This window comes from Crocodylus siamensis, chromosome 2 (assembly GCF_052110815.1).
Source record: "Crocodylus siamensis isolate JL-2025a chromosome 2, ASM5211081v1, whole genome shotgun sequence".
Lineage (NCBI taxonomy): Eukaryota > Metazoa > Chordata > Crocodylia > Crocodylidae > Crocodylus > Crocodylus siamensis.
In genome coordinates, this window is record NC_143396.1 from 219,403,910 (window position 1) to 219,419,861 (window position 15,952).

General features: G+C 46.1%; 1 protein-coding gene across 2 annotated transcripts in view; it reads left to right on the plus strand.

Moving 5' to 3' along the window:
• Positions 1–15,952, plus strand: part of CREB3L1 (cAMP responsive element binding protein 3 like 1) — a 68,272-nt gene that overhangs the window by 39,130 nt on the left and 13,190 nt on the right. For both annotated transcript variants that reach the window (XM_090033041.1, XM_090033040.1), the window contains exons 2-6: positions 4,110–4,338; positions 9,903–10,063; positions 11,902–11,980; positions 14,278–14,435; positions 15,087–15,236. In XM_090033041.1, the coding sequence (XP_089889167.1) occupies positions 4,110–4,338; positions 9,903–10,063; positions 11,902–11,980; positions 14,278–14,435; positions 15,087–15,236 (777 nt within the window). The remainder of the gene's footprint in view (positions 1–4,109; positions 4,339–9,902; positions 10,064–11,901; positions 11,981–14,277; positions 14,436–15,086; positions 15,237–15,952) is intronic.

Below are 15,952 nucleotides of genomic sequence, written 5' to 3' on the forward strand. Positions count from 1 at the left end.
CATTCAGGTGGAGAACCAGGGAACCCTTGAGGCTCAGGATTGTCAGGAAAAGAGTGCAGCTCCCCTGAGAGCAAATGATTCTACCCATAGTAAGGAGAGTTAAAGGAAATTTCTCTGGCTTGCCAGTGCACCATGCAGTTATGCAACATGAGCCAAGGGGTGCCCAGGATAACTGGATAATGAGAGGATCTGATAAGCCCAAACTGCAACTTCTCCTGATGTCTCTATACGGTTGCAATAAGCAGAGCAACCTCATGGGAGACTGGTCCCAGTGACAGAAGGGGCCCATCACTTGATTCCACCAGGTCAGGTGGGTCCCAGCACTGGGACCACTGAACTGGGATTTGATGGGCTTTTGCAGAGTCTGCATCCATAAAATTACTGGAGGCTCCTGGGTCCACCACTGGTTTTCATAGTTGGGTGGAAAAGCTGGAGAGGAACCTGGAGTGGGGAGGGCTGTAGCCTCCCAGGGGGGCATAGAAGAGAATGCTGAGGTTGAGGCAGGTACCCTGTGCTGATCTGAACACTGATTTACCCAGTGACTGACTCTTCCCCTCAGTATAAACATTGTCCCTGTGTCCACTGTTGCTCTTTTTCCCCCAGTGACGGGCAGGTCTTTGCTGTGTCCATTTGCATGGGTTCTGACTGCTCCTCTGCCACTGGTGCAGGTTTGGTTTGACAGTGATATCCTGCAGCTGCTGACTGAGAGGAGGTCAAGATCTGGCATTTCTGAGAGGGATGGCCCCTTTCCAGCCACTGATCAATTAGCTGGAGGTCACTGCCAATGCAAATATGAACAAGGGTTCCTAGATCCTGAGGCAACTTGATTCATGCAAACTCACCTTTAACCTCCTCAATCAGCCCTTGACAGAACTGGTACCACTGTGCTGCTTCATTCCACTGGGTCTTTGCCACCAACACCAGAACTGAGATGTATAGGTGGACAAAGACTGCAGCCCCTGGGTAAGGGTTTTGAAGAGCCATTTTCACTGAGCACCTCAAGTAAGGGTTACCAAAAGGGATCTTCATGGCCTTCACAAAGTCCTCATAGTTATCAAGGAGAGGGCTAGAGATCTCCAGTAGGGGAGATACCTACAGCAGGGTCTTTCTGGTTAGGAGGCTAATTAAGAGTCCAATTTTGGCCCACTCAGTGGGATAAGGTTGGGGCTGTGACATGAACAAGAGCCTGTATGGATTAGTGAAGCCCTGAAACTTCCCTGGTGTTCTGTTGCTCTTACCAGGGAAAGGCATCTTGGGTTCATGATGTGGCAGGAGAGAACAGCCTTGCAAGGTAACATCCCTCTGCAGGAGTGCTCCTAGCTGTGTCTGTAGGGAGGTTAGTCAAGCTATAAGGGACTGGGGTGTAGCCAGTCTGGTCTAATGATTAGGCCACTAAGGGAAAGCAGGACCCGGGACTGGGTCAAAGGGCAGGAACCATATACCAAAGCCAGAAGGAAATCAAGAAGAAGAGTCCACAACACAATCCAGGGTCCAGATCTAGGGGTCAGATGTTGAGTACCGATCCAAGAGGCAATCCACAGGATGAAGTCTGAAAACAGAGCCAAACCAGGGTCAGGAGCCAGGAAACAGAATCTCAGGGAAATCCAAAGTCCAAATCCAGAAATAAGCCAAAAACCAGGGTCAGGAACTAGAGGAACCAGGAGGCTTGCCACAGCAGACCTGTGGCCCCAGCTGGTGCTAAATGGATAGGTAGTGCTCTCAGCAGCCAGTCAGGAGGTTTGCTGCTCCTAAACAGGGGCAGAAGTCATTACCTGAGGCTTAATCCAGATTTGGCTGCTGCAGTACTTGGCTCAGGCTGGGCCTGCTTGATCAGCATCCCTGACAAATTTGCAGTTTATCAACTAACCAAAGCTTATATATGTATACACACACACTTATATATCCATATATCATACACTTTCATGAGCTGAAGTTTTCTGCTTTCTTCACATCCTTTCAGAGCCTCTGATGAAGTATGTTTCAGCTCAGGAAGGTTTGTGCTCTCTGTCTTTCTCTCTCTATATATATATGTACACACACATACATTAATATATGTATGTGCAGTATGGGCTGGGGTGACGCATATGCTAAGGCGCAGTTGACAGCCCAAGGATTGCAAGTTTAAAACCATAGCAGAAGTGCTCACTTTGTGGACCTGTCAGATTCCAACAAATCTGCAAATTCTGCTAAATAACTTGTCACAAGGATGTGAAAAGAAAGGAATACACAGACACTTTGATTAGTTTATAGCAGGGGTGTCGTTAGTATAGGGATGTCAAATATACAACCTGTGGGCCAGATCTGGCTTGCAGAGCCCCACTATCCAGGCCCCAATGCTGCCCCTGGATCTGAACAGACCTATGTGGGGCACAGCACACTCCTGTGGTGTGAGACTAGTCTGCAGGCCAGATCTAGCCCACAGACCCCCTCACCTATGCCCTCACCCTCAACTATAGGTGCCAAACCAGCTGGAACAGCTTCAGGATCAAGTGACTGGAGGAGGGGCCCATGGACTGGCCTCATGTCACTCATCCACTTTGACACCCCTTGTCTATAAGGGGCAAATCTACCCTGTCTTCTACTTGACTTCAGACTAACACAGCTAACTACCTGTCTCTGAAGTTGTCCAGCCACAGTGGGCTGCTCTCCCAACCCCTCCCTGACTTTCTCATTGCCAGTCCTCTATTTACAGAATGACAGTGTGCTAAAGTAAAATAAACACACCTTCTTATTGAAACAGGAACTAGCAGGCTCTGGTATCCGGGGTCCCCTGGTCAACTCCTCCCTCAGCCTTGCTGTCAGAAAAGGAATGAACTTTGAATAGAAATCTGTACTCTCCCAGGCTCTTTCTGGTACACAGCCCCCTCTGGAGCTGGAGAGTTTTGGCCACCTCCGCATGGTGCTCATAAGTCTGTAGTTTATGCCCTCATTCCAGTGCTCGGGTTCTCTCTTTCTCTTTGTCAGATACACATACACACACACACACACTGCTTCACACACACACACACACACACACACACACACACACACACACACACACACACACACACACACACACACACTGCTTCTCCCCTCCCCAGCTACTCCTGAACTCTCTTGCTTTCTCCTGAGTTCAGGAATAGCTGAGTTCAGTCAGCCTTTTTGAGATCTTTTAAGATCATCTATGTAATGTAGTCTCTTGAATATATCTGTCTTTTCTTTCCTTTCCCTGTGCCAAAAACCTCAGTCTGCCAACAACTGGGAAAAGATTTCAGCTGGTTACCAGCATTTTTCTCATTTGCCAACCAGCACTTTATTGTATCAAGTGGAAAAGTTATGATCTGACTTCTGAATAGGAGGATCAGTCTCAGGAGAAACAGGTTCTCAAGGGGATCGGGAATTCAGGCACAGCAGCAACTTTCAGATTTATTGGCTGCTACTGAAACGATTAGTGTTTGTTGTTAACAGGCCACGGGTGGTGTTTAAACTTCATAGAGGGAGCAGAATTTCATAGGCATTATCTGGCCTGGGGACATTCTCACATGGCACACAGAGGGGCTGGGAAATCCTAAAGGAAATTAAATACAGCAGGAGGGGGCTTCCTGTTATGTTGATCAAGCCTGTTTTTCTCTCTGATAGAAATCAGTGGTTGGTTTTGCTATCCTTTGGGATATCAGGGTGCCTATCTGCTACTTGCAGAGCACATGGGAAAATTTATGCCAGTAAGTACAGGCTCTGAAGCACATCACTTTCAGCTGCACTTGTATTTTATCACACAGGTTTTCCTTGAGCTCTTTTGTTCTACTAGACATCATTGTAAGAGTGTGATTTAAAACCTGATCCAGATTGATAGATTAGTATAAATGAATTAGAAAGAGATGAGTATATTTTAAGTGATTAGATGAGTAGGTATGTGGAAGATAACAAGTCAGATATGTTAGTGAGCATTTGGGTTCTTTCCTTGTAAATGAAAAGGCAATATTTATTTAGCTATAACAAATAACACAAGCCAGAAACTGTTATTTATCACTCAATGTTGTTATTGCATTATGGATCTCAGCTCAGTGGACAGCTCTTTAGTTCCTACTGGAGTGGACAGTAACATTCCCTTTCCTTTGGTTCCTTCTCAGCATTTCTCTGAGAACCTGGATCACTTCTCTGAGAACATGGAGGATTTTTCCAATGAACTCTTCAGCAGTTTCTTTGATGATCCAATGCTGGTTGAAAAGAACCCTCTGCTGGACATGGACCTGGACCCTCCCACTCCTGGCATCCAGGCAGAGCACAGCTACTCGCTCAGTGGAGACTCTGCCCCCCAAAGTCCCCTCATGCCTGTCAAGACTGAAGACAATGCTAATGGTGAGCTTGGGAGATACGCACATCACAGTGTTCCAGAAACATATATGCTATGACCCAGCTATGGTATAAGAGCTGATGTTTGCTAGGAGAGGCACTGTTTGCTTCCATGGCATGGGCTGTACTGCACAAAGGTGCTGCCTGCCCAGCCCAGGGTGGGTTCCCATGCATAAGGATGCTGCCTGCTCCTTTGACATCACAGCACCTGCTCTCTGGATAAATCTGATCCATCACTGTGAACATGGCCTTTATTTTCTTCTCATTTTCTGTTCTAACATAATAATTGCTCATTTTCAGCATTTAACATTACTCACACTGCTGGTTATTCTCTGTGGCATAGTGCTTTGTGTGGTCCTGGTAAACTACTGGCAACAGTGCCATAGGACTTTGCTAGACTGGGTGTGGATGCACTAGATTTAGGTCCATGTTTGGCATTGCTAGAGAGGCTTGGCCTGGGTATAGGGAGCATGCGTCCCTGCTTGCTGCCAGAGCTGGTGCATGTGGAAAGCTAAATGGCTTCCTTAACAGCAGATGGCTTAGCAGGAGACAGAGGAACAGTCATTTCAAAGCCTATTTTTAAAACAATTCATTTCAAGATAATTTATGATGGTTGGATATTTTTAGAGCAATCCTAGCAGAGAGTCCTGTAATTTGTGGCACGGTGTGGGTGTCCTAGCAGCTGACGGACATCAGACTGCCTGAAAAAACTATGGCACAGATTCAGTATATACAGAAGAAGAAAGATGTTCCTTTTACCAGGAGTGAGGCCTAGGATAGAGGTTTCCCCAGTGTGACCAGAAATTGTCCCTCCTCTGTAATATAAACACTAAGAGAGGAGGAGAGAAACTGCTATTTGCTGCCTCTGCTCCTTGTAAACTGCACAGTCAACAGCTTTGAATTCAGTACAAGTAACTCAGTGCACTGGAGGGTCCACATGTCAGGCCCAAATGCTATTCCTTAACTGTAAAATGTTTTACAGTTAAACATTTACTGTTACTGCCTGGACTTTAACACTAGCACACACGAGTACTCATCAGGAGCAGGTATTTTTGAGCAACTAGCAAAAGCCCAGAAGGTGTGAGCATATGGATAACACACCATACTTTATGTGCTTTATGTACTTTATGTGCACGCACATGAGTAAGTAAATAAAATGAGATGGAGGAGAAAGACTGTGATAGTGGGGTTACAAACAAACAGGATAGAGATGTGGGGAGCAGCAAAATACAAATCTAAGCAGAAAAGTTGCCAACACAGGGACTGGTTTCTGCTATACACAATCACCTCAACCACTGCCACCTTTTCCCAGGTCTTAGCATCTCTCTGCTTAGATTGCAAGTTCTCTTGGACAGGATTCTTTTCTAAGGGAGAGTTTCTCCATAGTGTGGAGTGCTACCATAATATGCATCATGTGAGTCCCACTCATGCCAGCTGAGCTGAAGTGGGACTTAAGTGGTATAGCAGCCTGGGATTAGTCCAGCTATAAATTGCATCTCTTCTGACAATGTGTGGAATGCACAGTTTTCACATGTACTTGTCCTTGGCCCTGTCCCTTCAGACCTATCACTCTACATTGTATTTAACAGTCCAATGCTTAAAATGTAGTGCCCATGAATGACTTTAATGGCAGTCAGGGTTAACCAGGCCTTCTCTGCCTGCAGAGCTATTCAGCTGTCCCCATGGTAGAGCTGGCTGAGGCACGTTGCACACCCCCTTTCTCTGAGCTTCTCTGCTGTCATTTAAAACTTCAGAATCCTGCCCCTTCCAAAATCACCACCCACCTACTATGTTAGGTTGGGAGGTTCAGATTACTTTTCAGCCTCAGGAATAGAAGGTTGTGTCATGCTTTTGCTTTTCGCATGGCTAATGGTTTGTTGATATAGACAGGGATCTCCCGTTCTAGGTCCCAGACTTCAGTTCTGCAGATCAGTGTATACAGGCATGATTCTATAACAGTGGTAGGCTGTAGGTTTCCAGGGAAAAGGGTGTAGGCCTGGATAGAAACTAGTGGGTGCACTGTTGTTATGCAGAGCGAACTGTGCAGATAGTTTCCTGCCAGAATCTGCGGTTCTGGAGGACAAAGAATAAAGAGAAAAGAAGACAGTACACTTAATATCTCCTCCTCCTCCCTCATTTCCCTTCACTCCCCTCCCCACCTCCAGAGCAGCAATGGATTTCTGGTATCTGCGTGTGTTCATCTGTTATTTTTAACTGCACATACATTCCAAATATTTGAGTATGAACAAAAAATCTGGAAAAGACTGTTGAGGCCATCTCCTGGCATCTTGCACAGAGCAGGATGCAGTCCTATCTGCAGTGTTTATAGATTGCCTAGTATTTGACGTGTCCTCCGAGGATGTGGAATATAGATGCATCCATGGAAAATGGCTTCTGATCATTCCCTTTTAATGACCCTTGTAGGCCTGTTTATCTCTAAGTCTATAACTTAATCTCTCTCCTAATATATCTTGGAGGGTAGGAAAAAGAGAGGGTCAGAATGCGCATGGGTGTGGGGGGAATGAAGGACAGTTTGTGCTTGTTTGGGTGTCTGCTTCCTGGGTTGTATGGAGAGCTAGGGCCTAATGTGTCTAGACAAAGAGAACCACTTGCTTGCTCTCCTTGCCTTACATTGGTAAGAAGTTCAGGAGACCACTCCCAGGCAGAGGGGTTTCTGTTCCTCATATAGAAAGCTTGCCAGTAGCATGGTCACACAGCAGGATGTGATCAGGAGAAAGGCAAGGTTTGTCTGAATTTGTTGGACACTGAAATTTCTGGCTAAGTATGTCCCCTCTTTTCCCCAACATTCAAAATAAATGACCCGTCTACATTTACAGTTCAAGCTGTGACTTGGTCTCCTTAAAAAGTTACAGGTAACACAGTTTGGTTTGTGTTCACACAGCAGCTTTCCTGCCAACACACATATGTGGGTGTACGTTATGTGGGGCGGGCAATTATTTTGGGTGGAGGGTCACTTACTGAGTTTTGGCAAGCCATTGAGGGCTGCATGACAGGAAGCCAGGGGCAGATAAATATTAATTTTCTAAAGTTTTTTGGGGTCCTGCAGGCCAGATAGAATGGCCTGGCGGGCCACATCTGGCCCACAGCCCGCATTTTGCCCACTCCTGGTGCACATGCATACCTACAAAGCTATTTAATCATGTCTGCATTGGTGCATTCTGGGAAATTCTGAGCAGCTATCCTCAGAGTTCATCAGCAGAGGACTGGATACACCTCTAAAGCAGCCCAGGGCAGTGAAAGTCAAAAAGGAAGGTGGAGTAGCCAAAATTAATTATACAGGCACAGTGAAGGAGTCCTGGCTATGCAGCATACTAAGAGTGGGCCAAACCAGTTACAGGAAAATAGTATAGGCCACTGGCACAGACAGCTGCTATAATTAGGACCAGAGTCTAACTCCATTGTGCATGGGCACAAACCACAAGCTAGTCCGTACCTCTCAGGTGGAACAGTGCAGAAGGTGTAGCCTAAGAGGTGTTTGGGTAAAGGAGGCTGTAAGCCACCTTTGCGACACCTTCATTCTGACTGTCAGGGGCTGCTGCAGTCCCCAGCATAAGTGACTTATGCTCTGACTTGTGGCAAACTTCTTATTGCTATGTAGAGGATTCTCCTACTCCACTTCTGCCCCTGGCATGCCCCAAGCCAGGGGGATTCAAGAAGGGGAAGTTAAGGGTTGCATACTCTGGTCCTGTGCTAAAGAAGCACTCCCCTGAGGTGTTGTATCCCATTTGCAGGTCTTATTTGCTGCCAGAGAGCATCTAGGGTTAGGGCAGCAGGCCAGGATCTGGATTCATGCTTAGAGCCAACTAGGACACTAACTGATGACACTTAGAGTAACTCGTATGGCAGTGCCAATGAATTTCTCATGTTCAGATAGCAGAGGAAGGGAAGGAAAGGGGATTAGGGAGGAGGATATTGGACCTGGGCCAAGTACAGAGTAGCTTCTTGGCAGGCTGTGGTGCCTGAGAAGCAGGAAAGTTGAGACCACAACTTCAGAGCAGAGTCCAAGCAGCTCTCAGTTCTAACAGCTTTGCTTCTTCACTTCATCCAAATTGATCATCTCTCCTCGATTTAGTCCCAGCTCCTAGGATCTTGCATTCCCTTAACTGTCCTCACCCTAGCCCCATGCATGGAGGGCAGTGCCCAGGCAAACTCATTCAGTGTTCCTAAATGCTTCCTTTCCTAATTCTCTCTGTTGAAAACTACAGCATGCTACTGCCTGGGAGAGGGAAGGATGATAGCACTTGGGGAGAGCCTGAGGGAAGTAGCCACAATCAGGATCCCAGTTTTGAGATATTCATGGAAATGAAAACAACATGGGTGAAACTTCTACCTAGTGGAAAAGTGCAGCATAAGGCCTGTCCACTACATACATCCCATCCCATTACACTTGCTCACCTTGCTAGCTGCCTCAGACAGGAAATCACTCTTTATTACCAGCAGAGCGCCATCCATGTCTGTGGCACTGGGTGTGTGCATTAAGGAATACTCATCAGCTGTTCTGTTTTGATGGATATGGAAACAGAAGTAGCTAGGAAGCCAAGTGGACCAGTTTGGCATCCTTGTTCCAGTAAAAGAGACAAAGTCCCTCTCTGTCCATTGTTCTGTGCAGTCCCATGGGACCAGAGCAAAGAAAGACTGCTCTGATAACAATGGTTCTGGACTGCATTTCAGAAGCCTCCACTGCATGTTAGGGGCTGTATTCTCTCCTGCATGTTGTGACAAGCTGGAGGCATGAGTCCCCCAGTTCTTGAGATACTGTCACCACACATGGTGGATTTGAATGGTTCCTTTTCCCTGCTCTACAAACAGTGCCAGACACTGGATTCAAATCCACTTTGAACAGAAGGCATGTAGGTAAAATACATTGAAGCAAAAGGCTGATACTTAAAACTCCCAGAAGAAAATGCCATCCAAGAAAAGCTTCAGCCTAGGGTGTCCACGTACTGCTGGCTTATGCCACCCAAGAGACTTTAGCAACTCCCAGCCTTTCCAGAGCTTGTTCCTGTGGACAACATATAGAAGCAATTTCTGCTTGTGTGGTGGAGCCAGCCCCTTCTTTGCTAATCACCTGGTGGGCTCTGCTTTTGGGCCTATCTTGAACTTCTTCATAATGAAGTATACATTTGTTGCAACAAGCTCCCAAGAGCCAGTACCACATGGTGAGTGTCATCTTTCCTCTGGAACCAAATGCAAATCTTTTTCACCAAAAAGAAGTATCTCTGTGAGACTCTTACTTGACATTATGGGTGGATGAAATTTAGAGATATACATACTTCAGAGGCAAACTCTTGTCTCCCTCAGACTGGGGGATGAGCTTGTGTACTGGCATCATTGTTGGGTAGCATTAATGCCCAATTAGCTGTCTTAAACCTTGAGAGCATGTGCATGCTTGCAAAAGAGCTTAATGCATAAGACATACATTCAGATCTCCTCTCCCCACTGAAAGGGGGACCCTTTTCTGGGAGGGTAAAGGCTTTTGGGGTCCCATTCTTTGTTCTGTCACTGCTGAAGTTTCATGAGGTTTGAGATGCGTGTTGTGCTTGTTTCAGATCTGGAGAGTGGAGTGTGGTCCTTAGGACACAAGCTGTGCTCCATCATGGTGAAGCAGGAACAGAACCTGGTCCCAGAACTTCCAAAGTCCCAGCTTACAGCCAGTTCGGTGCCAGTGCTGAACCTCAACCAGCTGCAGAGACTACCAGCTCCTGAGGAGGTGAGCCTGATTTACCCATAGTACACAACTTCTGACTTTATCTGCAATATTGTGGCCACAGATAATTTCAGTTTTCAGCTTGACGTTAGGATCTGTATTAGGTCATTGAGATTGGGCAGAAGGATGATGGTAATGCAGAGTCTGATACCCAAATATTTCAGCACAGGGAATTTGCCCACTTGAAATAGCAATTAAAGCTGACTTGGGTTCAGTGTTAAACTGATTCCATTCCTACCTGAAGTGCAAAGGGACTGACTGTGGAAGCACTGTAAGACCTATCTGTCTCCAGTACAGTTGACTTTGATCTCTTAACCATCTGTGTTTGCCTCAGGGACATTAATTTGAGTCTAAGTCAGAGTCATCTAGTCCTTCACTTGCATTGCAAGTTGCTGGAAGGCCCTTTCCTTCTAATCTGATGATATTTATTGAGCCTTCCTTGGTTTGTTTTTCTCAGGTGGGGATACCAATATGCCAGGGAATTTTTAAATGGAGTTCCTTGCGTTAGATACATTCAAGGAAGGTAGCATTAACTAGTGGACTGAATAGGAACCTGGTACTCCTGGGTTCAATCCCATCTCTAGCATAGACTTGTCACTGTTTAGTATGCCTGTGCCTGGGTCTGACACACCACCTCTTGCTTTTCCAAGCTGTGCAAGGGAGACAATGATCCTTCTTCATGGTTCTGATTGTTTTTGTTTGGAAGGATTCAGGAGGACCCCATGCACTAAGGGTTAAGTATTATTAAACTAATTTTCAAGAACAGAGGAACCAAACCTCTTGCTACTTCTAAATTTTTCAGATTTTTGTTTCTCATCAGTACCCTGAGACCACTTGTACCCATGAGATCCTGGGTGTAGCTGAGGCACTCAGTTTTTCCCCAATTCCATCCTGGTCTCTTTGGCCCTGGTAGATTTGTCAGGTCTCATTTAGTTAAGCTGCCATGTGTCTTGCAGCCCATCAGATACCGTCAGGCTTCTGCGAGGTTCATTGCTCATGGTCAGCATCTTCCCTTTAAAATGATTCTATGAAACCAGTCAACCTTTTGAGCCAACAATGTGCACACGGTTCCTTCATTATTTATACAGCTTGAACTTGCTGTGCCTTCACATGGAGATCCATTCTGTGTGCTTGTCAACAGTACCCAGAGCCCTTCCTCAGCTATTTGTAGAGTCTGGGGCAGTTTTCAGTGTGTCTGTTCAGTGTAAAAAAACTCTCTAGTCTGTGGTAGCTTGGGGGAAGGGAGGCTAGGAGCAGAGGGGTAGCTCAGCCCAGCTGGGAACAAAGTGCTCTTCGTGTTAACTCTTAATCTCATTTGATCAGAAACAGCTGTTCAGTGGCCCTGGCGAAAGTCCTAAGCAGGAGAAGTTTCACACTGTTTCTACAAAGCCTGCATAAATACTCCCAGCTCTGATTAAGGTAGATCAAAGGAGGCTATCCTCTTCATCAGGAGGGCAGTTCAAATAATGCTTTCTGGGTTGAAAGGTAGGGTAATGGCACAGAAGAATACAGTCCTGTATTTTGGAGGGGTTATGCAAGGGCCAGAGAAGCATGGCTGTGTATTACTTCCCTGCCCTCACAGAATACACTTGTCTGCATTCTGTTCTGTCCAGAGATAGAGGGCAGGACTATGCACAGTTTTTTGGCTGCCAATATGCCTGCCATCAGTTCTGCAAGGAAGCTGGGTAGATGGGTTGCAGGGCTCAGGTGTGGAAGAGGGCAGAGCAGAGGGTTAGAGAAGTGTGGCTGCAGTCAGTGCTCATGATGGTGGTTTGTGAATGGTAGGGAAGGGAAATGGAAGAGAGAGGCTGAAGTAACTGTATACTTTTGTTTTTTCATAGACTCCTATAGAAATCACTCCACCACCTGTGATCAAAGCTGAGCCCAAGGAGGTGAACCAGTTTCTAAATGTACCTGCAGGTAAGACAATAGAATCCACTTGCTGACATTCACTCTAGTCAGGTATTCCCCAGGTATAGGTTGCCCCTAGCCATGCATGCAAGTACACACACTAGTATCCAGGTGCAGCGTCTGACATATGGAATAACAGCAGGGCCAGCTGAGGTGGGTCAGTATAGAGCCACGCATACCTTAATGCAGGATTGCACAGGGGTTCTAGGTGATTGGCACCCAAATAGAATCATTGCATGTACAAACTGGCACATGCAGAATTGTTCACACAACAAGAAGAAACAATGCCACAGTTGCAAATATACCTGAGAATGCCAAGCACTTAAAATCCTTACGGGGCCCTTGGACTTATCCAGAAGCAGCCATTCCAAAGTCAGGAATTTCAAACTTCAGTCTGAAAGAAACTCAAGCATCTGAAAGTATGCAAATACACAATTAATGTGCTATTAAGAACAAGAACTCTACTTACAGATACACAGCTGTGACCACTTCCAAGTACAGTGAGGCTTGCAGAAGTGGGGGCCCACATCCTTATCCAGAGCTGAGGTAGTTCTCCAGCACTTGATGGCTGGTTGGCATGCTTGCAGCAGCCCTTTGGTAACCCTTGCAAAACTGAGAGACAGTATAACACAATTGCTGCACTGGCTGCTAGTAGGTTTCCTGTTGGAATTCAAGGTGTTAAGTTTTAACTGTTAATGCTGGACTATAAACATTTTCAAGCGTGGCAAGTATGCAAGTGCCTGGGGAGCTTTAGGGAAAGTTCTCCAGCAGCACTTTTGGCATGTGTGATGCACAGTGGAAGGTGCATTGAGGTACTGCAGCTGCACAGAACAGATTTTGTTTTCTATTTTGTTCTTGTATCAGGCCTGTCTGGCATTGTGGTATCTGAGAACCTTGTAAAGCTCCTCAGCATGTTGGCAAACTTCCTAACAGTGGTAAAGCACCTGGCAGTTCTCTGTATTCTGCCCTTCCTAATTTGGCATGAAATGCATTTTCAGGCAGTTTTTTTTTTTTTAATGCCACTTCTTATGCCTTGGGCCCTATGTATTGCCAGGATCTTTCTAAGAAACTTCCCTTGGAATCTACCACACAAATCTTCTTGTAACAAAAACTGGGGTGAGGGAAATGATTTAGAAGGGATTTAAATTATGATGCTACCTGTTTTAAATTTCTCTTTGGAAAAACTGCCCACTGGCTCCAGAAGGTGAGTAACATCAGAAATACAGTCGGGCAGCTCAGCATGGAGGAGAAGGGGTGAATACATATGTGTACGCATGGATATATTCAGAACATTTAGCATTTATTCTAAGGTATGGGCAATTCACACTAATTTATACCGTTGTATCTGACAGCCACCAAATGGGGTGCCTGCAAGAATGCCAATAAAATTTGCTTCTTTGCTAGCAGTGACAGATCACATCTCATCAACCTCATTCTTCCTTGGATGTCCAGGTGTCCATGGAAAAAAATAGTGGGCCTAGCATTATAGCCAGAATGTTGGCAAATACAAGCTGAGGTGATATTAAATCCAGTCTAAAGCCTCTCCCATTGATTTAAAAGAAAGGAAGCTGTTGGCTTTGAATTCCCTGCGATGTCAGCTCTGATGTCTATGTTGAGTAGAACTTCAGCCCTCCTACGTCAAAGGCGTTGCTGAAGTTTCTGTAACCCAAACCCTCTGGGACTGAAATTTGAAATGATTGCTCGCTTGGACTGTCTCAAGCTGGACACTCAGGGGACATGCTTGAAAGTAGCTGGCTTTCCAGTGTAAAAGTTCAAATCTAACACCTTGAATTCCAGCAGGAAACCTACTGGCAGCCAATACAGACTGTGGAGTGATTGTGTTATAATGTCTCTCAGTTTTGAAAGGGTTACCAAGGGGCTGCTGCATTTTTCTCTAGCCCCATAGAAAGCCCCCTTCACAGTAGTGTAATCTCCAAACTGTGAAGCCTGGATAAGCTTAGCAAAGTCACTCTTGTCTCAGAAACAGTTAAAAAATGTGATTTGGCTGTAGGCATTCCCTGGGCATCCAGGAGCAGTCCTGGCTTCCACAGACTCTTAAAGTGCAAAGAGGAAGAATGGGCTCTTTGTATTGGGGTTGGTTGTTTCTTAGAAGCTGCGAATATTACCTCTGTCTTTCCTGAACTAAGCCTCAGCCAGATTGCCTTTGGCCATACCCCAATCGCTTATAGCCACTACTTTCTTCCTTCAGTCCTCTCTCATGGAAGTGCCTTTCCTTGGTGCTGCTCCACACCCATCTGGAGAAAGCTGATGTCTGTGACTCATATACTGTCCTTATATCCCACTAGACGACTTGGTGCAGATGCCTCCAACTCCCCCCAGCAGCCACGGCAGTGACAGTGATGGATCCCAGAGTCCACGGTCCCTGCCTCCCTCCAGCCCAGTCCGGCCAGCTGCTCGCTCTTCTGCTGCAATCTCCTCCTCTCCTCTCCTCACAGCACCACATGTAAGGAACCAGAATGTCACTAAGATACAATTTCTCCCCATGCTTCTTTGTGCTCATAGGGAACTACTCAACTCCCTATGGCAGAAAGTTAAGGGGTTAAGTTAGTTTTACTGTTAGTCACTTCTGCTTAGGCCCAGGAATGAAACAGGGGAGCTCCAAGTCAGGACTGAAGTGAATCAGCAAGTCAGAAATAAGCAGGGTGACACAGAAGGTTTGTGGCTCAGCTTTGGGATTTATCACAGAGGGATGAAGACTTTTGTGTCACCTGCAAATTAATGTTTTGCTCTAGTTGGTGTTATGTTTCTCTCTTGCTTTTGGGAACATCAAGGTCACTCCAGAATGCTTAAGGGAGTTCCTGGTAAAGGAATAACTGAGAATTCCCACAGGAGGCATATGTATTCGCTTTTTCATGTACCACCAAATTTCCTAAAGTAAACGATAGCTTGTGGGCAGGCTCACCTGTGGGAAGCTGATGTCTTGCTATGCTGAGTGGGAGGCAGCAGGAAGTTGGGTCACTGGAGTCAAGTGGCTGCAAGGGTCTGGGAGGGCAGCTGGGGTGCAGAGTTCTGGTGGTGGCAGTGAATGCCCATGAAGTGCACAGATCCTTGCCAATGCCCAGATGCACTGATAACTTCTGCTTGTGTGTTTCAGAAATTACAAGGGACTTCAGGTCCCCTGCTCTTGACTGAGGAGGAAAAACGCACCCTGATTGCTGAGGGCTACCCCATCCCAACCAAGCTGCCCCTGACCAAAGCAGAGGAGAAAGCACTGAAGAGGGTCAGGAGGAAAATCAAGAACAAGGTTTGTTTTTACTTGTATCTTAACTATGTAGCTGAACGTTACATTGGGCCTATGCCATAGCTAGTCTTGGTGTTAGTTCAGGACCCTGTTATTCCTGTTGCCTTTGCTTACTCTCCCTAGACTTTGCTGCACTTGTTTGTATCTCTTTTCAAATAAAATTATAAGCTCTTTGGAGCTCATAAAACATGTTTCCATCTACAGCATTTAGCACAAAGGATGTCCACCTTTGACTGGTGCCACGGGGAGCAACCAATGGTAGATGAAGTTGGCCTAGCTGGCCCTTCAGGTCCTTTTTCCTATGAGACTGTGATCCTATGCACAACAAGGACAAGATACAGGCTGTGAGATTTACTTAGACTCCCAGGTTAGCAGGATTCCCAGGGGGAAGCCAATGAGCCTCCACAGCATGGATTAGTCAGTGGTTGTGATGCAAAAGAGGTCTAGGGCAAGGCATTTTCCAGACAGCTCCGTCACATAGCTGCATGACTCAGCTGGTTTCTGAGAGACCCCAAGGGACATTTTAAAAAGGGTTAAGGCACATTGCAAGAGAGGGTTCATACCAGTTGTCCCCTTCTTGGCTTCTTCCTTCCTGTTTTGTGGCCAGGAGCCTGGGAGGAATGACATTTTGGAAGATGACTGCCCACTTGACTTGAACAGATGAAAGTGCCCATCTAGAAAGGATGGGGAGATGTTTTCAGGCTCCTGGTGCTGATTCA